Raw genomic sequence first — 23,889 nt, forward strand, 5'->3', positions numbered from 1 at the left:
TTCATCACAAATTCATTTTATTTCAATAATGAAAAGGGCCAATTTTGAGGCTCTGTATAAAGTGCAATCTTTTCAGCATGAGATTTTCAATTACATTTAAAAAAAGCCCTATTCTAGAATGGGAAAAGGTACTAAGACAACAATGAGAATGGGAAATTTTCAGTGTCGAATTCAACTGAGCTGCAAATGAAAAAGAAGCTTCTTTCTAAAACAAGTGCAATTTAAGAGGTGTGGCTCCATTAAGAGGAAAGACAAGTATTTTAAATACATAGAAGGAAGAGAAAGCTTTTCAAGAAAATACATTCTTAGATAACATTCATCATTTTTTTCCTTCACAGTCTTAAAATTCATAATTTAGACTCCTGCAGGCTTGGAATCACTAAATACCTAAAATAATGCCTACCCAACCCCCACTGCTTCTTTCTAGATAAAAAACATCACAAAAAGCTTAACCCTACTGTGCAAAATAAATACTTATCTATTTACTGTTCCCAGTATTAGCCCAGGTCAAGGCTGCTGGTATTTAGAGATTCCTCTAAATGTGAACCAAATGTGTTGGGACAAAATTGCTACCTTCCAGGAAGCTTAATAGAGCTCCCTTCCTTTTCTACCCAAGCAGAGACAATTCAGAAAGACCAGAGTGTTAGGTGCTTCTTAAGCACCTCTTCAAGCAAGTGTCTCTGGCATTAAGCCAATTTAACTAGCAATATGTTCATATAATAACAATCCTGAGAGACCATTAAATTCTCTGTGTTTATTCTTTAAAAGGCAATTTCCCTAGACATTTTGTGAGGAGTTACAATCATTAAATTCTATTTCATTTGAAGAAAATTCATTTTTTTTTCAAAAAATCATGACATCCCAATATCCATGTGGTAACGTACCTCCATAAAAACACTATTCATAAATGGTCCTTTAAGATGTGAAGTAATAATGCTTTTTAAAAAGCCTTTATAAAAATAACCTGGTTCATCCAATAGCTGCTGTCACTTTGGTTGTGGCTGGGCCTCCTGAGGGCAGTTCCATGTAACAAGAAAGGACAGCCATGTAGAAGGACCAAGATCCCCGACCAAGGGCAGTCTCCTCCCTTCCAGAGTCACACATCCAAGTCATATAGTTCTCCCCAGCTCGGACCTATCTTCACTTTGACTTTCAGTTTCACTGAGAGCTTCACTGCATTTTCCATTTCATTCTTGACAATCTGAGCTACCTAAAAGTAAACACAAGAAGGTAAGAGACTCACTCCACTGGGAGAGAGGAGTTTTGTGTTCTTCTAGGGAAGAGCTAAACCACCTGCCAGAAGATGCAGCCCTCAGAGAGGTTCTAGGCATTTTCCTTCAGAAGGTCTTCCATATTTCCAAGTCTAAAATGAGGCATCCCAAGGCAGTCTCCTAGGTTGGTCTTCAATGACAAGGAAAAACTTGTTTTTCTGGCAGCTGAATGGTGGAGAACCTCGGCAGAGAGCTTAGGGAGAACTCCAGATGCCCTGGCTTCTAGACCCCGATCTTCTCTTAATCATTGCTGGCTGAACAGTAGATCCTAATATAACTTCCCTAGGTCCAGAGCTATCCCTGCAGCTCATTTTCCTAGAAACAGGGTCCTCCCTCTCCCCTCAACACAAAGACACAAAGAACCAAAATGCTCTCCTTCTTTAGCAGAATGTACACTCCTAAAAGGCACTGTATTCCCTGTACCTAGCACAGTGCTTGGCACACAACAGGTTCTTAATAAATGCCTGTTAATTAAATGATTAACTGACTAGCTCTTCTTTAACTGTGAACCTACCTCTCCACGCCCTTGGGCCCTCCACTTTCCTCCAAGCCTGCAGCTATTTTCAAAAGCCTGCATTGGAAGGAGGGTGCAGTGCACTAGACGGGGAGAAAAGTCTTTTTTGTCGCAAAGGGACTACCTCAAGCTGCAAGGGCACAATAAAAACCGGTTCGACATCATAAAGATACCTGGACAATATCATCTTCTGCCACCTCATAAAGGAGCTCATCATGCAACTGAAGGATGAAAAAAGCTCCTCTTATTGGGCAAAATATTCTTTGGAATCCTTTCTTCAGTCCTGAAGAGAGAGAAAGGGAAAGTGTAAAACAGAGAGTAAAATTAATCATTACATCCACACTGTTTCTTCAGGAAAAAGGGTCAAGAATTGAAATATCACAGTAAAACTTCAGGATTGTGAGATATCCTGGAAAACTTTAATTAAAGGAGGAGGAGGAAAACGAAGAAGAAGAAATATTTATATAGCGCTTTACATGATAATATCGCAAACTAAAATGGCAGCCCATGAAATTATACCACTGTACTGATCAGGAGAATACCTAACTTACCTATCATATTTAAGAGAACCTTCCTGCCTTTTATATTATATTCCCATCCCTCCCACTCCACCAGCATCTCTACTCTCTAGACACAAAAGCATAATACAGAAGAACACTGCTGCAAAGTCCTGGCAGCGCATTTCTACTCAAGCTCTAGAGGCCATTATTATCTATCTCCATTGCCTCCTTCCATATAACCCCTCCCAACACTGAGGGAGCTGGAGCCGGGTCAGCACTTGGAGTACAGAGATACTGAGAGGCAATAAATCAGAATTTCTTAAAAATCCAAATCAATTTTTTTTTAATCTGAATCAATTGGTTACAAATATGTTCTTGGGAGAATTCACTAATTTACTGCTTCCTCTGCCCAGGAATTGTTGTAGAAGAGTCATTAACATGGAATCCAATCTCTCTCTTCTCTGACACTTAATCCCATCGATACAAAATCACAGGGCAGCTAATCAGAAACCACTTCCTCCCCTGCTACCAATTCCAGTGCCTACACCTTCCATGTCCTGACTCAGATCATCCAGCCCTTTCCACTGCATCCTCTAGAATCCCCATTCTGCCATTAATTTCCCTCATTTAAGAGTTTTTCCTCTCCTGCTCTGGCATCTCCATGCATACAATGGAAAAGACAACACTGAATCCATGACCCTTCTTTCCAGTACTACTGGATCCCTCTCTCATGCTCCTGAGACACTGGTCCTAGAAGAGGAGTCAGGATCTTCGTTGTTTCCCACTGCCATTTACAGACCCCCTCCTCTCTGCTGCCATGACTCAACAACTCCTTTAAGATGCAATTGCATATCTGCAGGTACATATTACCCAATACAGATGCTGGTGAGAGAAATAGCTCCTACTTCATTCCTTCTCCTTTCTCTAGGAGGTCCATCCCTACCACACATTCTTCCTGTCCACCTCAATCCTGGCTCTTCTATTAGGGAAAGGAAGGGAGGAAGAGAATGGAAGAGAATAAGCATGTATATAGAACCCATAATGCAGCAGGCCCATGCTAAGCACTTCTTACAAATACTACTTCATTTGATCCTCACAATAACCCTGAGGTACGTGTTATAATTATCTCCATTTTAGAGTTGAGGAAACTGAGGTAAAGTGATTTCCTTAGGGTCACACAGCTAATAAGTTTCTGAGGCCATATTTGAACTCAGGTCTTCCTGACTCCAGGCCCAGAGCTCTATTCACTGCACCACCAGCTGCCTCCAAGGCATCAACATACACATCAAATCCCACACCTATTGTCTTATATTCCACCTCAGCCACAGTCACATCCTTGATTTCCATGACCCACATGATCAAGAATTCTCATATTCTTTTATTTGATCCAGAATCTTCTATCATTCTCTCTCTCCCAAAGTCTCACTCCTACACCTATTGATCCTCACTGTGACCCCAATCCCTTCTCTTCTTACTACATCAACCTGCTAAGATTTTGTTTTCCTTCCTTCCAAATCTTGACCCCATTGTTAAAGTTATCCTGTCCTCTATTCTTGAATTTCTTGCTCCCTAGTACTATTGCTGAGTATCCCTTACAAAGTCCCAATCCTAAAAAACCATTTGCCTCATCAACCTCCCCCATTCCTATTCACTTACTGCTAAATAAAGCTGGCAAACTCTGCTGGCTACACCCACTACATACGTGTTATCTAATCTCAAATGGGTCTTCAGAACATGAAGACAATCCTTTAATTCCTATCTAACTGATTCTCCTCTATTAGCTCCCCTCACCCCAGCAGCTGTTCAAATCTTCTCTTCTCTCTTTAAGGTTACCACACTACTTCCTCCTTCCAGTTGCTCAGAAGAAGATATAACCTCATACTTACCTGAGAAAATAAAGGCCATTTATTCTGAGCTCCCTCTTCCCTTTTATTTCAAAACCTCTGCCCATCATAACACATTTTCTCTACCTTTTATTCTCTGATAAAGTGTTCATACTCATCACATCCAACTCCTCTACTTGTACATCTGGTGCCATCTTTCCTGCCTCCTTTGGCAAATAGCCCTCAAAATCATACTCCCTTTCTCCAATCTTCAACTTCTCTCCATGAACAAGCTCCTTTCCTGCTGCTTATAAACATACCTAGATCTCAATCATCCTTAAAAAATCCTCACTTGATCCTACCACCCTCTCAAGCTATTATGCTATATATTTCCTCCCTTCCACAATCTCCTAGAGTTGTCTATACTATTCCCTCCACCTTCCTCTAACTCACTTTTTAATCTCTTACAATCTCATTTCTAACTTACTCAACTGAAACTAGTCTCTTCAAAATTATCAATGATCACTTAACTCTAAATTGATAAAACTGAAGGCTTTTTCTAAATCCTCACCTTTCTTTACTTCTCTGCAACATGGCGTCACTGGGATGTTTAGCTCTCCTTTTGGATACCCTCTCCTCTCTGAGTTCGTTTAATACTGCTTTCTCTTAAATTTCCTATCTGACTGCTCTTTCAGTCTTCTTTGGGGGACCATAATCCTTATTACCTCTCTGTGACTTGGAATGTACCCTGAGTCTGTACCAGGTATTCTTCTCTACACATGCTCTCAAGTGACCTATCAGCTCCTGACCAGCTCATTTATTACCTCTGTAGATTACTCCCAGATCTCTACGTCAAGCTCGTCTCTCTTCTGAGATCCAGCTCCACATGGCCAACTTCCTATTATACATTCCAAACTACATGTCCCATTAGGCATTTCAAACCCAACATGTACAAATAAGAACCTATTATCATTTCCCCAAAACCCACCCCTCATCCGTACTCCCCTATTTCTGAAAACGCTATCATGCTTCCAAGACACCTAGGCTCACAACTTCATGGTCATCTTTGACACTCCTCACCCCATATTATCTATTTAGCTGCCAAGTATTGTTGACTATACCTCCACAACATCTCTTATATATATATATATATATATATCTTCCCTATTTATCTCCATTCATACAGCCATCAACGTAGCTCATCACCTCTCATCTGGATTATTACAACGGCCTCCTAATTGGTATCCCTTTGATTCTTGACTCTTCCCTTTCCAATCCATCCTCTACCAGCTGCCAAAGTGATATTCATATAGCATGTCTGATCATGTCACTCCTCTGCTCAATAATCTTCAGTGACTCCCCAATACTTCTATCATCAAATAAAAACAATTTCTTCTGGCATTTAAAGGTCCTCACCTCAAAGCCTGGCTCCCTAAACAGTGTAAGCTTTTGAGGGCAATGATTATTTAATAAATGCCTGTTGACTAACTACCTACTCAAAGGGAAGATTGGTATAAAAATCAGCATTCTGCGGTCTTTTTACTGACCATAGTTTTCTATACACTCTACTCCAGTGGTGTCAAACTCAACATAAAGAAGGGTCACTAAACCAATGGCTACAATATGACATGCAATTCTGCTTTCTTACCATCTACATAAAGAATTCATTTATCACTCAAACTTCATCGTGCAAGAAAAATAGCACAAAATTATAATTATTATTATTATTATCATTATTATTATTATGAACATAAAGATCTCATGACTTAAAAGGTTGGAAAATACCTCTTTTAATCTATCCCAAGAGATAATCTAAGAGTACCAGGGATGGGTAACCTGAGGCCTTGAGGCCACATGTGGCCTTCTAGATGCTTAAGTGAAGCCTTTGACTGAATCCAAATTTTATAGAATAAATCCTATTGTTCTGTAAAATTTGGATTCAGTCAAAAGGCTGCACTTAAAGCTCTAGAAGGCTGGGACTGTGTAGGTATGAGTCAGGAAAATTCTGCCACATAGCTTTTGAATAATCTCAGTGTTGAAGGGGGAGGTCCAATGGTACAACAGTACCATAAACAATCATGCCAGCATCCAAGCACTGTAGCTTACAACCTATATTTGCCAGAAAAAGCAAGAGTACACTTCATTGTCTTTGGGAGGAAAACAAGAGTCAGTTCTGGATCTCTGTACCTTTGCGAACATTTACAGGTCTGTTGTGTGCAAAAGTATCAATGTGTATACTCACAACATGGTGAGACTCCAGTACTTAGCTCTATGACTTTAGTGAAGTCATTTAAACTTTCGAGCCTCAGTGGATTCTTGTAAAACAGGGATATTACCTATCTCACAGGGCTACTGTATATAAAATGTTTTATAACTATGAAGGACCATATAAACTATTGTTTTTCCCTTTTGTATCAATGTCCAAATACAAATATGAGCTCTGTCACTTGCTCACAACTTCATAATACTGCAACTGAACTCATGGTAATTAAGCTAGTAATATCCTCCTCATCATGTGAGAATCCCCTGATGTTTTATCAAAGTGACCCCCCCACAATATCTAAGTTTCATCAATTAGCACCACAACTAAACAGCATTCCTCCTCTGGACTATACATTCAATGCTGCACTACCATTTCCTGAAAGAAGTGGTTCTGTGTCTATAGCCTTCCACTACATACAACTCAGAGAATTCATAGAATATCAGAGCTCAAAAGGACCTTAGAGTTTTCATATGTTGTGAGGGATCTCTCAAATGTATGCCTGCTTAGCAATTACCTTTACCAGTCTGCTTAAGCTCTGAGCCCATCCATGATATCTCTAGGAGAGCCAGGGTGAATATATGAAGAGAGTGAGCCAGCGTGCTTCCTTGGGAGTGTGCAAACATGCCCAACAGTATCATTACTGTTTGTATATACACAAACTACTTATAGATACATATACTATAATACATACTGTATATTTATAAACAAATATGCTGTTTATAAATACATAATAAACTACACCAGATACTTGGTAATCTGGAATTCTATTGACCAGACTGATCTATAGGAAAAATTCTATACTTTATATACAAAATATACAATGAAAAGTGATGTCAGTGATGACGCTAAGACAATTTAAAATCCTGATGTGCTTTCTGTACCACCCAAGAAATATTAAATTAATTAAATTAAATCAAAATTAAATTTAAAATAAAATAAAATAAATCATTAATAAATGGTATATTATAATTATTTATAAGCCAGAATATCCTACTTCCATGCCCCAAAACAGAATTTATTTGTTCAAATTAATAAAGTAATATAAATGTCCAGAAATACCAGTCAATTCTCCAACATGTCTATGTGTGTACTTAGTTATATAAACATATTTGGATTCTCTATAAATTGGCATGGTATGTTAACCACATACTTAACCAGAATGCTCTCTATCTTTACCATGCTGTATAACAGAATTTAGGATCACAGAACCACAGATTTAGAGTTTAATGGTCACTAAGTCTAACTCATTTTATCAGATGAGAAAACAGAGGATTACACAGTTAATAAGTATCTAAGGCAGGATTTGAATCCAGGTTTTCCTTCAAGTTCAATGCCCTACTCAGGATTCCACATGACTTTAGCCCAAGTCTAAAAAGGCAATATAAATTTCAATAGACCAAGGTAGCTGCCCCTGCCTAGTGGCAAAGATAGGATTTGAACCCAGGTCTTCTAAATGAAAATCCAATTCTCTTTCCATTATATACCTTCAGGTATCATCATCAACAATAGAGTTCATGTTCATATAGTACCATAAAGTATACAAAACACCTGATATACATCATCTCATTTGTTCCTAACAACTAAGGTCACAAAACTAGTAAATGACCGAGCTAGCACTTAAACCTAAGTCTTCTTACTACAAGTCCAATGAGCCTCCAATTCTACCACAAGTGTACTTCCCAACTCAAAAAATCATTCAAGCCTACTATTTCCACCTTCTACCATTTATACCTACTAAGCTGAATAAAATATCACACGCACAATTTCTTTTTGTCTTGCACACCCAAACCTGGATGATTCTCTCAAAGCTTCCCTCAGCATTGCTCCAGAGCTCACTCACGGTGGTTACGCCCTTGCCCCTGCTTACCTTACAGTCCAGTTCAGCCTTTTCCCATCAGCAACACCTCAAGCCCCCAATGATTACTTTTCCCATTCCTTCCCCTTCTATAGCCCTTTAGCTCTCTCCCACAACCCCTTCCCCCTAGCCTTAATGACTTCTCCCTAGGAAAAAGTAAAAGACAAGCAACAATAATAGTATTCCTAAGAGGAAAGCATCCAATAAAGTTTAAAGTGCTATACAAATGTGAGTTATTAATACTAGAAGTTTGACAGCAATTTCTGAATCAATGAAAATTACTTCAAGGAAGAAGAATGAAGTGAGAGATAAAGAATTAGGAAATGGGTGAAGTAACAGCTAAGGTCAGGTGCAATCTGCCTGTTTAATACTGTAAGGAGGGTACATGTTTTTGAGGTACAAGGACAACAGCAAAGGACACATAAAAAGGTCAGTTAAGAGTTTATTCACAGAACCTGAAAATCACGTGTGTTTACTTATTACATAAACATGGACATAGTCAAGAAAAGAAACTATGAAATACTCACAAGTGAAAATAAGAGCTTTTTTCTATCTCACTCCCCTCCTTTTCTTATAATTACTTCCTCAACTTGAAAATCATCATCAGATAAAATGAACAAACCTGTCTGGTCACCACGTAGCTTACTCTCTCTATGTCCATGTGACTGGATGACAGAAGGGAGTGTCTCTAATCGTCTCTGAATGTTAACAGTGGCTGTTTTGACAATATCAGCAGCAGACCCCTGGACTGTGGTATTGATCGCTTGACGTTCAGCCTGTAAAGGAGAAGAACATTCATTCTTTCAGAGAAGAAAAATGTAGGATTCTCCCAATATTTGATCCAACAAAAAGTAACTGAGTAACTGCTATGTGCAAGGTATGGTGCTAGGGAATAGGTAATACAAAAAGGAAGTAAAAAACACTTCCTAATTTCAAGATATTTATGATTTAATGGGAGAAAGATAACACATGCCCAAATAATCATATAACAATATTTATCACATGTTTATAAGATATTATTTACCTAAATAATTCAATAGGAAATTTTTACTCATGTATAATCCAAAAAAATTAGCTATAATTCAATGTGTTTTAATTAAAAGTGCATTGATTACAAACTGTTTCCCCCCAAAAAAGTATAGAAGAGTTTTCATATGTGTACTAACTAAAAATATTAGTACTTTAAAAGCATTTTTTATTATGAACTTAGCAAACATCAACCAACATGTTCATATACACATACAAAAAATTTCAGAAAAGGAAAGCTGCATATAAAAGCATGACTACTCTATTATGTACAGCTAGGTTGGGTTTTTTTTCCACTAATTATATAATAGATTTAACATAACAGTCCCCAAATTGTTCCAACTGTGTCTCTTTCTGAATTTCCACAGCTCTTTTTTGTATATTTTCAAATTAACTGACATTCTATTCCTCTTCCCTTTTGGCATCACTAATCTCCTTTTGTCTCATGAATCTCTCTTCCCACTCCCCACCCCCAACCCCTAAAAGTAAACAAAAGTTCTCTGCCGTAACAAGTATAGTCGAGCAAAACCAATTTAAACATTGGTCATGACTACAAATACGTGTCTCATTTTCCACCTGTAGTCCGTAACTTCTTTGCCAAGAAAGGAGAAGCATGACTCATCATCAATCTTGATGATCTGTGTCACTGCATTAGTCTTTCAGTTATTTCTCTTCATAATATAGTTATTAAATAAAGCATTCTCATTGTTCTTCTTACTTCACTTTGTATCACTTCATACAACCCTCCCAAGATTTTTTCTGAATCCATCCCATCTGTCAGTGCAATATTCCATTACAATTATATACCATAATTTGCTCAGCCACTCCCAAACTGATGGGCATACATTTCTTTCTGGTTATTTGTTATAACAAAAAGTGTTGCTATGGGATGTTGCAGTAGATAGAGCACTGTGCCTGGAGTCAGGAAGACTTGAGCTCAAATCTGGGTTCAGACACATACTAGCTGTATGACCCAGAGCATATCATTTTAATCTGTTTGCCTCTGTTTCTTCAACTGTAAGATGAATCTAATAATAGCACCTACTTCCCAGGGTTGTTGTGAGGATCAAATGAGATAATATTTATAAAACGCTTAGTGCTGTGCCTGGTACACAGTAGGCACTTAATAAATGTTTATTTCTTTCCTTCTTATGAATATCTTTGTACAGATATATCCTTTCCTTTCTGCCTTTGATCTCTTTAGGGGCATAAATCTAGTATCTCTATCACTGGGTCAAAGGATATGCACAGTTTAGAGGGTTTAGAAGTACAATTCCAAATTGCTTTCCAGAAAGTTTAGACTAATTCAAAGCTCCATCAAAAGTATGTTAGAGTTCCTGTCCTCCCACAAATCATCATTTTCTTTTTAATCTTTGTCAACTTAACAAGTATGAGATGGAATCTCAGAGTTATTTTAATTTACATTTCTCTTACTGAATAAAAGACTTTGTCAGCATTAAAGCACCACATGAAATAGCTTCTCTGGGCTACAGCTTTGCCTGTGAAGTGAAAAAGTTGCACTAGATGATCTTTAAATCTATTTTAATTCTAAGGTGTAAAGGTGAGCTATCATTATCCACATGACAATCCCTTAAAGACATTACTATAGATGTCAAATTACTTAACAAACTCATTCCTTCCATCTGTAATCATTTGGATAATGGTTTTTCAATTCCTTCATCAACTTGAATACCTCCTTTGGATGGACAATTCAAAAATACCAATGCCCTTCTTAAAATGTTGCACCCAGAACCAGATATGGTCCGACATGGCAAAATGCAATGAGACTGTAATGTCTTGTTCTACACGTACTAAATTTCTAATAGATTCTAAGATTCTATTATCTTTTTTGCTGCTTTTAATACCATTGACTCATTGAGCTTAGAGTACACTAAAAAAAACCTTTAGCCTTTTTCACAAGAGTATCTCTTGTTGAATTGACTTTTTACATACAGGACTTAATATTTATCCCCATTAAGTTTCATCTTATTAATTGGGCTCACCATTCTAACAAGTTGAGCTCCTTTTAAATTCTATTAACTATCTGTTCAAACGTTATTTCATCTAAAATGTCATGATATGCCATCTATGCCTTCATCTGCGGCACTTATACCACCAGTGAATAAAAAGGATCCAAACAAATAAATCTGTAGCACTCTATCAGAAATCTTCCAAGTAGACATAAAACAAATAACCATATTTTTTTCTGGTCATTTAGTGAATTCTCTCTTCACTGACCATGTCATTATACAGCCATCTTCCTAATTTGTTCATAAAGATGTTGTGAAATATTTTGTCAAATCTCCTTCTGAAGGTCACATATATCATGTCTAAAGAACTCACCTAATCTAATCACCCAGTCAAAAAAAAAGAAAAAAAAAGAAAGAAAATGAGGTTCACCTAGTGTAATTTATTCTCGCTGAACCTAAGAGAGTTCATGGTAATCACTAGTTTCCTGTCCAATCATTCAAAAACCACAGCTTTAATAATTCATTCTAGAATTTTGCCCACAACTCACATCGTCCTCACTGCCCTAAAGTTCCTTTCCCTTAAAAATAACTGCACCAGCTGCCCATCTCTACTTCTATGATGCCTCTCCTGACCCACATGTTTTTTCCAAAAATAGCCAACAGTGGCTTACAAACTACATCTTCGAGTTTTTCAGGACCTAGGATGTAGTTTATCTGGACTGGTGACTTGAACTCAGTATCATCTAGTTGCTCTTACAATACCAATTCCCTAGTGATCATTTTGTGTTATAATTCCTAATCTGAAGATCAATCTCTTTGATACAGAAGAGCAAAATAAGAATTTAGTAATTTCGCTTTTAATCTATTGCCTAATTTTATCATCTATTCTACTCCCCTAAAATGGTCCTAACCCTTCTTCGTACTTCCTTTTGCCTCCAATAAAGCTAAAAACAAATAACTTTTGTAGTCCTTAGCATTTATTTCAGGCACCATAGCTAGATGGCTCCATGGATAAAGCACTGGGCCTAGAGTCAGGAAGACGTGAGCTCAATCCAGCCTCAGACAGTTATTACCTGTGCAACCCTGGAAAAGTTACTTAACCTCTGTCTACCTTAATCCACTGGAAAAGGAAATGGCAAATCACCCTAGTATCTTTGCCAAGAAAACCCCATGATTATTATGAGTGTGCTGTGGTCCACAAGGTCACAAAGAGCCGTATACAACTAAACGACTGAACAACAAATACGTCAACTGTAGGCTTTATCATTTGTGACATTCATGCGGGGATGTGCCATTCTTTTGTTCTTATCCTCTGCTGCCTGCTTTTTTTTCTTTTCATGTCCTTTTAAAATTCAGTATTCAATGAGTTCTGTTTATAGTCACACTAGGATTCATCTCTTCTTTCTTTGGCTAGTTATTACTAGCCATCATAGTTATTACCAGCATCATAGATTTAGAATTAGAGCTAGACTTCAAATAGATAACCTCTCTCCTGGTAACATCAGGAGTTTTTTGTCATCACCCTTTGAAACACTAGAAGGTGTAAGTCCATCCTCTTTGGGAAGAACCTCAAACCTACTACACGGCTCTAAGATATCAGCAGATTTCTTCTTCCCTTCATTTTGTGAGGCACATTTTTTCTATCAATCCTTCAGCATGCTTTTCAATTTCTCTTGTAGTCAAATGAAGGTGTTACATTGTGTAAACATGTTGTTTTTAATTGTTTCTGGAAGAAATATTGACTCAGTACAAACTGCATGTCAGTGGAACACTGTTCTCACCTCCCATACCTACTAAGGTACAGTATAGTACAATGCTCAGTTCTCTGTGGATTTTATTACTAATTCTTGCCTTTAAGTGAAACAGGAAACCATTTGTTTGCTATCCCTATTCACAATGCCACAAAGATTTCTAATTGAGATAATTTTATATTGGACTTTTCTATCTCATTTTTTTCATCATCTGGCACTATTTCTTGGGTACAGAACCAATCTGCAAGCATCAGATTCCTAATAATACCCTAACATAAACAATAGGTGATTCACTGTCAGGTATGATGTCTTTTGAAGAAATCCATCTATTTCCTTCTTGCCTTCATTACTCTTATCACCTCCTGCTGTTTGTAATATAGTATAACTTTATGTACTGTCTGTTCCCTATGCTACTATCTTCTATCCAAAGAATATTAATCGTGACCACTAATAAATAATAAGTAATTTCTTAAATATGATATTTTATATCAGGGAATCAAATTCAACAAAAGCTTTTACATGCTATCATATTTAATTTCTTTTAAAAAGACTTTAATTAGCTTTTTTCGGTTCCTGGCTTTCAAGATGCGCAAGAAGAGGAGGGACAACCGGCGCACCAAAAGGGCCGCGGCCACGTGCAGCCCGTCCGCTGCACCAACTGCGCCCGCTGCGTGCCCAAGGACAAGGCCATCAAGAAGTTGGTCATCCGCAACATCGTGGAAGCCGCGGCCGTCAGGGACATTTCCGAGGCCAGTGTCTTCAACTCCTATGTGCTGCCCAAACTGTATGTGAAACTTCATTACTGTGTAAGCTGCACAATCCACAGCAAGGTAGTGAGGAATCTGTCCCAGGAGGCACGAAAGGATCGGACACCCCCACCCTGCTTCAGACCTGCTGGTGCTGCTCCAGACCCCCTCCAAAGCCTATGTAAAGAGCTATCTGCCCCCATCAACATTCCTGAACTGATCAGAGGCAAATAAAATGGTTGGTCAACCCTAAAAAAATAAATAAAATTAAAAATAAAATAAGATAAAAAGACTTTAATTAAACAAGCAATTAACCCAAAGTATAGATACACTCATCATAAGACTAATAAATTTGTCAGTATTATTAGTCAGGGTCTAGAATTACTGATACAATACACTATGCATATATTTTTTAACTTTTAAATTAGTGCCTAGAGGATGTTCAACGTACATGGGATTTGCTGTAAGGATTTGGGTCTTTGATTGCAGGCAAATACCTTCGCCTCCCCAGAATGGTCTGAACAAACCCATCTCTGTTGCAGTTCTTTATTGTCTCTCTTAGGAAATGTCGAATACCTAAGAGAAAAATAAAATAAAATCTAAATACGTTCCAAAGCTATAATTTATGTAACGTACTTACTCCTGCCTAAAGAAACACATTAAAATATCAGTAAGGTTACTTTGAGAAATAGCCTAGTATAGTGGAAAGATCACTGGGATTTGGTGGAGGGGAAGATTTGAGTTTAAATCCCAGCTTTAGCATTTTAATACCTGTGCCGTGCTGCAAAAGTGACGGACAAAATTGCTACCCACTGACCACCCTGACTCCTGGCCTTGGCAAGGAAGGCTTCATGGAGAAGTGGTTGACTCTGCAGTCAAAAAGAGTCTGAAGTAACAGTAGTTGGAAGGAATCTTCACCAACTGAACCTAACAGTCACCTCTCAGCAGTAATTCAGTCAGTAACCTCCAACTCTCAACAGAAGACAAAAGGAAAAAAGAAAATGGGGGGGAAAAGAAAGGAAATACCCTGGGAAAACAGTTGGAATGAGGAGGAAGGAACTTACTATTTCTCATAATTAGGGAACCACAGGAAAAGATTATTCAAACAATGAGGTGAGGAGAGTGGGGAGTTAAAAAACCTCACCTTTATCAGGTCCAGGCATTTTTAAAGAGCAGGCTAGTAAAAATATAGTACATTAAACAGAGAACTGGGATGAAAAAAGAAGGAAGAAGAAACAAGGCCACGAGATGGCCAAAGAGAAAGGGTAGATTTGGGAAGGAAAGCCACAAGCAAAACAAATGAAGAACCCATTATCAGAAGTAGAGGGAGGGGCAGCTAGGTCACACAGTAGATAGAGCACCCGCCCTGAAGTCAAGAGGACCTGAGTTCAAATCTAGTCTCAGATCAAACACTTGACACTTACTAGGTATGTGACCCTGGGCAAGTCACTCAACCTCAATTGCCTAAAAATAAAAAAAGAAAAAGGAAAAAAAAAGTAGAGGGAGGTAAGGAAAAATGCTGTACCTAGTGACTACAGAGAGAATGCTATAACCACCAAATGATCAAAAGGAAATTTTATGTAGTCAGACAAAATAAAAACAAAACACATTCTGAGAAATAAAAGTTCAAGAATATATAATGAAAAAAAGTAGGGTGGTTTGGCAGATTTCAAACTAGCCTACAAAGCAACAATTATTTTAAAAAAACTACTGGTGGAACAGACTGGATAACCAAAACCTAGAAATATCCCATATAGCAATAAATTTCAAATCGATAAATGATCTAAGTATGACAAGTTATAGCATAAATAGTAAGACAGTAATGGAAAGTTCTATCTTTCATAATTGTGGATGGGAGCAGAATTGTGAACCAAACAAGACAGGAAGACATAAAAAAAAATAGGCAATTTAAGTTACATAAATTTTTAAGGTTTTTGGACAATTAAGGTCAATTCACCTAGAAAAAGAAAAAGATTTTGATTCAAAAACTGCAATAAATTTCTGATAAAAGCATAATATCTAAAATGTATGCAAAATAAAACAGCTTTCAAAATAAGGAATAAAAATTATCAATAACCACTGGTGTATTGGTTCAATTTTTTTAGAAAGTAATTTGGAATGATGGGAAAAAAGTTAACAAAAGTTACTAAATTTAAATTGTCCTTTGACCCAGATCTCATTCTATTATAACTATATTTAAACAAAGTTATTGATAACAATAAAGAGCCATATACAAAGAGGTTTGAAACAGCCTTATCTATAACAAAATGCTAGAAACAAAATGAGCCCAACAATTAGAAAATGGCTGAAAAAATATTACTGCTGTATAAAAAAATGACAAATATGAAGAATTCAGGAAAACACGTGAAGACATCGACCAAGTGAGGTAAAACAGGAGAAAAAACAAAAGCAGAGCCATGTTCACAATGGCTACAACAAAATTAAAAAAAAAAAAAGGTCAATAAGGAGATGAAATAAAAACTGGTTAAATACAGTGATTGATGGTAGCAGCATTCTACCAACTTTAAGGGACACATCCCTCCTTTTTGTTAATTAAGAAACTGATTACACTGCTAGGCCATATGCCCTTAGAGGTCAGTGAAAGAAAGGTTCACATATACCAAACAAAAGGTTTATAGCAGAAATTTTTGTGGGAGCACAAAACTGGAAGCAAAGTAGATGCCCACTGATCTAGGAATGGCTAACGAAAAGTATGGCACATTTCTATGGTGGAATATTACTGTGTTGCAAGAAATGATGAATAAAGTGAATACACTGAAGCATTTATATGAAGTGAAATCAACAGCACCAGGAAAACAATACAGACAATGACCACAACAATGTAGATGGAAAGTAAAGCAACAATAACATTTGCAAACAAATGCTGTGAAATTGTAACAACCAAGCTTGGCACCAAGAAGAGGCATAAGAACATACCTCCTACTGAATATAAAACGGACAGATAGGGGACCATAGAGGTGGGAAAGCGGCATAAAACATCAGGTTTTTTTTTTTAATATGGAGGTTAGTTTTGCTGAATTTTTTCCTTCCTCCTTTTTTCCCCTCATTATAAGGAATGGATCTCTAAGAAGGGTCTTGGGAGGAATTCAAGGGGGAAAAGAGGTGATGAGCAAAAGAAATAAAAAAAAAGATAATTCACATACTAAAAAAAAATTAAGAAATTGATGGCATTTTTTTTATAGAAATCTAATTTGTATAGAGAATTGTGAGTGTTTGTTGGGAAGTATCTATTTTGTCCCCCAAAATACAAATTTTCTTAAAATAAAAAACAAAAACCAAAAGGCAAAAAAAAAGAATCTACTTACCCTCTATGAAATTTTTTCAACTTCAACAAATCATGAATATCATTAAGAGTTCTTTCAACAGAAGGACAAAGATTTGACAGGGAAATTATGCCACTCACATAGCCAACCTTCCGATGTTCTCTCTTGATCCCTGCTTTTCACAAATATATTATATTGTATTGATGTGTACATGTTAGTTTTTGTGATTGTCTAGGTGTTACATCCCTTTAAACTTGTCTGACGAAAATCCTTGCTGACTGGGACTTTCAAAAGCAAACTTCAAACCACAGATGAAGGAAAAGGATGATGATTATAAAATGTGCCACATCTAGAGATTCCTTTTACCTGTGTATCTGGACTTGAAGGATTCAATATAACAAGCAGCATCATTTTCTTGAATGCCCATTTGCTCTCCTAAAGATTTAGCTCCCATTCCATAGATTATTCCATAGCAAATCTAGGATAATAGAGGCATCCAATTAAATAGGCAACTTGAAGGCCACAGAAAAAAGTTTATTGTGACTAACATCTAAGCCAATTTTATGGAGAAAGTTAAGCGGTTTTTGGCTGACTGAACAACAAAGAATAACTATTTACATAGCATCTGTGTGCTATGTATGCATATATGCCAGGCACCATGCTAATCACTCTACAAATATTATCTCATTTGAACCTCACAACAACCTGAGAATCAGGAACTGTTATAATCCCCTTATTACAGCTGAGGAATGTGAGGCAGACAGATGTTAAGTGACTTCAGTGTCTGAGGCCAGCTTTGAACTCAAGTCTTCCTGACTCCAGGCCCAGTGCTCTACCCACTGTGCCACCTATCTGCCTTATTAGGGAACATAGGACAGATGCATTTAGAAATAAAGAAATATTCATGCTAATATGATAAAATTATAATATAAGTTAAATCATTTACATATTTAGCATCATATCAATCAAACTACCAAAAAATTGGTTTATAAGACTAGAAAAAATAATGAGTCATCTGAAGAAATAAATAATTAAGAAAATAAAGGAAAACAATGGAAAAAGCAGGAAAGAAGCAGGTTTAGTGGTACTAGCTCTCAAACTATACATCAAAGCAATACTCACCCATCAAGAACAATGGACCTGGAATCAGAAGGCCTGCATCATTGCACAGTGATTCATGCTCTGGTCTCTGCCTCAGACATGAGCTATACATTCCTGGACAAGGCCCTTAACCTCTATGAATCTCAATTTCCTCATCTCTAAAATGGGAAAAATAATAGCACCTAGATAGGCAAACGTGGGCTCATGGATAGAGAGTCAGACTAGAAGATAGGAAGACCTGGGGGGGATTCAAGTCCTACCTCCTAAATGCACTGGCTGTGTGACCCAGGGCAAGTCAGTGGTCCTCTCTGTGCTCAGGAAGCTCTCTAAGGCTACAGATTTCCAGGGCAATATCCAGTCTACATTAGTAGATGCAGTTTCCTAACCAGGATTTCCCTCCACTAGTGAAACACAGGTTTGGACCAAATAACAACAATGACTTCCTGGGAATAGCATAATGATCAAATGAGATAATATGCATTCAGGACTTTAAGCAAATATATAAATGTCCACTATCATCATTATCCTGGTTCTGCCACTTACTACTTATATATGGACACGGCCAAGTAACTTCCTTCTATGACTTTAGCTGTGTTATCTATGAAAGAGAGAGCTGGATGAGATGACCTTTAATGTCCCTTTTAACTCTAAATCCCATGAATCTACTGATCTACTTCCTAGGCATAAGAACAATAAAACACTTAAGTGAAAGATTTGCAAACTAAGGCTTCCAAACATACAACTTCGCTACTTTTGATGTCTGGTCTTAAAAGTGTTTACCTGTTTTACTATACATATACCTGCTTGGCTTGCTGCCTTATATCATCCCCAACTGTCTCCGGATCAATCATCTTCCATTCTGCTGCAATGCTCTTGAACACATCAGCACCACTGTTTAGTACCTCAATGAGACGACAATCCTGGGATAAATGAGCCAGGATCCTCAGTTCTAGTTGAGAATAATCTGCAGCCAGAATCATTCCTCCTAGAACCAAAGCATGTCCATTACAAAGCTGGGACAAAAGAAGTCAAAATTTACACAGTTTAATTGAATATGAGTACCATTAAGTAAGATGTCAGAAGAGTCAGAATTTTAGAACAAGAATGTATCTAAGACATCATGTCAACTAACACACTTAAATTTGCTTCTTCTTTTGTCAATGTATCTTAATTCAGTTGTACGACTTAAAATTTTTCCTTTCCAGGAAATAGCAAAAACAAAGTTAGATTCCATTATAGGTAAAACATTAAGCAAGAAAGTTAAGTAGGATCAAGAATCTAAGAAAAAAGTCAGACTTCATACTATGAGACTTCATACAATGACCAGATGATAAAGAAGCAGTTAGCCCTGAAATATATTTCATCTCCTTGATCACTAAGAAACTAGGAAAAGGGCTTTATTTTTTTAAGGACAAATTAGCAATGAAAGGCCTTTTAATCAGTCTAATCAGATTCAGAGGCCACAATCAGAAGTCCTAAACAGAACTAAATTGCTAAAGAAAGAAATTCTACTCTGCATAGAAAAGTTGCTATTGTGGGTGGTATTTCTTTAGGCTTTATCTTACACAAAAAGTTTGTAGCTGTTTTAATAATTAATCTAGAATCTTAATGTCTACGATATTTGAGACATCCTAGATGGGAGCCATTATTAAGATCGACATGTTATCACCTCTATTATTTAATATTATGCTAGAAATGTTAGCCATGACAATAAAAGGAAAAGAAATTAAAGAAATTAGAATAGGTACTGAGGAAACAAAATTACACTCTTTGCAGATGATATGTTGTTATACTTATAAAATCCTAGAGAATCAACTAAAAAAACTACTTGAAATTATTAACAACTTTAGCAAAGTTGCAGGATACAAAATAAACCCACATAAATCATTGGCATTTCTATATATTACAAAAAAAAAGTACAGCAGCAAAAGACAGGAGAAATTCCATTTAAAATAACTGTAGACAATATAAAATACTTGGGGGTCTACCTGCCAAGACAAACCCAGGAAGAATAAGAACACAACTATAAAACACTTTTCACTGAAATAAAATCAGATCAATTGGAAAAATATTAATTGCTCATGGGTAGGCTGAGTCAATATAATAAAAATGACAATTCTACCTAAATTAATCTATTTATTTAGTGCCATACCAATGAAACTATTAAAAAGTTATTTTATAGAGCTAGAAAAAATAATAAAATTCATCTGGAAGAACAAAAGCTAAAAGATATCAAGAGAATCAATTTTAAAAAATGTGAAAGAAGGTGGTCTAGCCATACGGATCTCAGAATGTATTATAAAGTGTTAATTATCAAAGCAATCTGGTACTGGCTAAGAAACAGAGTGATAGCTCAGTGGAATAGATTAGGTACAAATTATATTATAGTAAATGACCACAGTAATCTAGTACACAATAAAGCCAAAGATCCAAGCTTTTGGAACAAAAACTCATTATTTGACAAAAACTGCTGGGAAAACTAGAAAACAGTATGACAGAAACTAGATACAGACCAACATCTTACACCATATGCTAAGACATGGTCAAAATGGATACATGATTTATACATTAAAGGTGATACCGTAAGAAAATTAAGATAGCATGGAATAGGTTATTTGTCAGCTTTATGGATAAGGGAAGAATTTAGGACTAAAGATATAGAAAGCATTACAAAATGTAAAATAATTTTGATTATATAAAATTAGAAAGATTTTTCACAAACAAAACCAACACAAGCAAAATTATGAGAGCAGAAAACTGGGGGGGAAATTTGCAACAAGTATCTCTGATAAAGGGTTCATTTCTCAAATATATAGAGAATAGAGTCAGATTTATAAAAACATAAGTCATTCCTCAACTGATAATTGGTCAAAGGATATGAATAGGTAGTTTTCAAAGAAATTAAAGCTATCTGTAGTTATATGAAAAAAGTGCTCTAAGTCACTTTTGATTAGAGAAATACAAATTAAAACAACTCTGAGGTATCACTTCACAATTATCAGGGTGGCTAATCTGACAAAAAAGGAAATGTTGGATGATGGAAGGGATGCGGAAAAACTGGGACACTAATGCACTTCTGGTGAAGTTGTGAACTGATCCAACCATTCTGGAGTGCAATTTGGAACTATGCCCAAAGGGCTATAAAACTCTGCATACTCTTTGATCCACTGCTAGGTCTATATCCCAAAGATACCCAAAAAGAGGGGAAAGGATGTAGTTATACAAAAATATTCATAGCAGCTCTTTTTGTGGTAGCTAAGAATTGGAAATTGAAGGGATATCCATCAACTGGGGATGGCTAAGCAAGCTGTGATACATGACTGTGATGGAATATTATTGTGCTATAAGAAATGACAAGCAGGCTGATTTCAGAAAAATCTGGAAAGATTTATGTGAATTGATGCATAGTGAAGTGAATCGAACCAGGAGAACATTGTACACAGTAACAGCAATATTGTTTGATGAGAAACCGTGAATGACTTAGCTATTCTTAGCAATGAAATGATCCAAGATAATCCCAAAGGACTGATGATGAAGCAAAGAACTGATATTGATTGCATACAGACTAATGCTATTTTTCATTTTCTTTCATTTTTTTCTTTTATTCGGGTCTTCTTGTACAAAATGACTAATATGGAAGTGTTTCACATAATTGTGGATAAAAAAAAAAAAGATCAGCATGGCCTTCCCCTGCATGATTTTAATACCACCTTGTGGCAGTAGATACACATTACAAAGAAAAGAGAAACAGAGCAAAATCATTTTATATTATCTACATAAATTAATTTTCCAGGTAAATAAACCTTATCTCTAAAAGCAACAAAATACATTTTGATTTTTATCATTTTATGGAAATATTTATAAAATGAATTATCCATTTTCTTTAAATAAAATTCTGTTCGTTCTGTTTGTGTTTGGTTTGGAGATTTTTTGCTTCCGGTGGTGGTGGTATGGGGCAGCATGTACTATGGAAAGCATGTTGGATTTGGAGTCACAGGACCTGAGCTCAAACCTTGGCCCTCCCATTCGCTGCCTGGATGACCTTACTTAGGCAAGTAACTTAATCTCTTTGGGTCTCAGGGTCCTTATGTTTAAAATGAAGGGATTGGATTAGATAGCTTCTTAGGTCTATTCTAACTCTAAATTTATGATACTATAATTTATAATTTCATGAGTGAAGAGAACTCCCAATTAGGAAACTTTTTCCATTGATGGATGTTAGCAATCTGTCTGCAACCTGTAATTTTAGAGTTCTCTGGATCACTGAGAGTTTGAGTGACTTGTTCAGGGTCACAGAGGTAGTATATTAAAAGATATAACCTGAATCATGTCTTCTTAGCTGTTAGACTAGCTATCTATCCATAACACCATGCTGCCCCTCCTAAATAGCAATGAACATAATTTAACTTTCCTGATATCTTCCTCAGAGTTATAGTTATCAATCTCAATAAATATATTCTACCATGATAAGTGATGCTCTCAGTTAAATATTAAGTATGTAGGGTTGTTTGCCTCTATACTAAGATATACTTCTGGAGTTCTTACCAGAAGGTAAGAAGGATGCGAACCAAGAAAGTATTAGAAATAGAATGGAAGACATGGAAATAAGAGGCATCATGGAGGACAAAATGATTGGTGGCTGAATGTATACAGGGGGTACGAGAGCCAAAGAATCAAAGATGAATTTTGGCTAAAGTCTGGGAAATATCACAAACATATGGACAGCAAGGAGGAACAATAACAACAACAACAACAACAACGTTGTTGTTACAGGCACCATGTTACAGGATGAATACAGAGGAGATCAACCAAAGGACTGTGATAAGTGACAGATAAGCAAAAAGCCCCCAGGAGCATAAAGAAGGAAGCAGAAAATGTGAAGATAAACTGATACAAGTTCCTAGTAAAACTAACTTGACAACAGCATGAGAAATAGGAAGATGCAAAGGGTGACAATAATCATTGAGTCCACAGATAGATAGGAAAAAAGGTAAAAAAGAATTGTAGCAGGCAATAGCAAAAACACAATAATCATAGGAATTTAAATTATTTTTTTCTTAAATTTAAAAATCAGGAAGCAAGCATACTCTAGATCTAAGCAAATAATGAGCTTTATGTGATCTAAACAGATTCTAGGATACATTTTAAAAAAAATAATGGCAATTAATAGATCTGCTGGGTCCTCTCAGTGCTGGGGATGGGAGCAAAACCTACAGACATGCTAATAACAGTATCTATTAGTAATTATTTGCTAATTATCACTAGAGCACAGACAAATGGAAATTACAAGTAAAACATGATTATGTGCCATATATACATAGCAGTGTCTGATAATGTTGCTAAAATAAGAGTAACACTTAAGAGAAGAATGCAAAACTAACTTAAGGAATACTCTCTCCTCATAGGAGCAAATGAGCAAAGAAAACAAGGTACCAAACAAATGTAACTATTTATAGGCTACAAGTCCCAGGAAACCTTATGTGGCATCAAATAACAGTTTCTTAGGAGCAGGTTTCTATGGTCCAAAACAAAAAAGACAAACAACTATTAATATTGAGGATATAACTTCCCAAATGGCCTGGATCTGAGGAAACTGTACACCTTCTACGTATTCTGGAGGAATCTCTATTCTTAGAGATTTATACTAATACTCAGCCTAAAACTTTAAAAAGAAGGCTTGGCTTTAAGGACATTATCTACCTATCAGCAGTACAGTCTCCCAAAGTAATATCCACTCTACCTGAAACACAGGTTTCAAAGTTTCTGTGCACCCAAGCAAAGTTTG

The 23,889-nt window shown here is 36.5% G+C and overlaps 1 protein-coding gene and 1 pseudogene across 1 annotated transcript in view; one reads left to right on the top strand and one right to left on the bottom strand.

Moving 5' to 3' along the window:
- The window catches only part of POLQ (DNA polymerase theta), a 120,448-nt gene continuing 96,559 nt past the window's right edge, over window positions 1–23,889 (bottom strand). The window contains 6 exon segments of the mRNA XM_078146725.1: window positions 1–1,210; window positions 1,959–2,068; window positions 8,849–9,002; window positions 14,171–14,295; window positions 17,370–17,481; window positions 18,905–19,089. Of these exon segments, the coding sequence (XP_078002851.1) occupies window positions 1,097–1,210; window positions 1,959–2,068; window positions 8,849–9,002; window positions 14,171–14,295; window positions 17,370–17,481; window positions 18,905–19,089 (800 nt within the window). The 3' untranslated portion in view covers window positions 1–1,096.
- LOC110208090 (small ribosomal subunit protein eS26 pseudogene) lies at window positions 13,559–13,975 on the top strand (annotated as a pseudogene).

The sequence above is a fragment of the Phascolarctos cinereus genome, unplaced genomic scaffold (genome assembly GCF_003287225.1).
Source record: "Phascolarctos cinereus isolate Bilbo 61053 unplaced genomic scaffold, phaCin_HiC Scaffold_726;HRSCAF=1367, whole genome shotgun sequence".
Taxonomy (NCBI): domain Eukaryota; kingdom Metazoa; phylum Chordata; class Mammalia; order Diprotodontia; family Phascolarctidae; genus Phascolarctos; species Phascolarctos cinereus.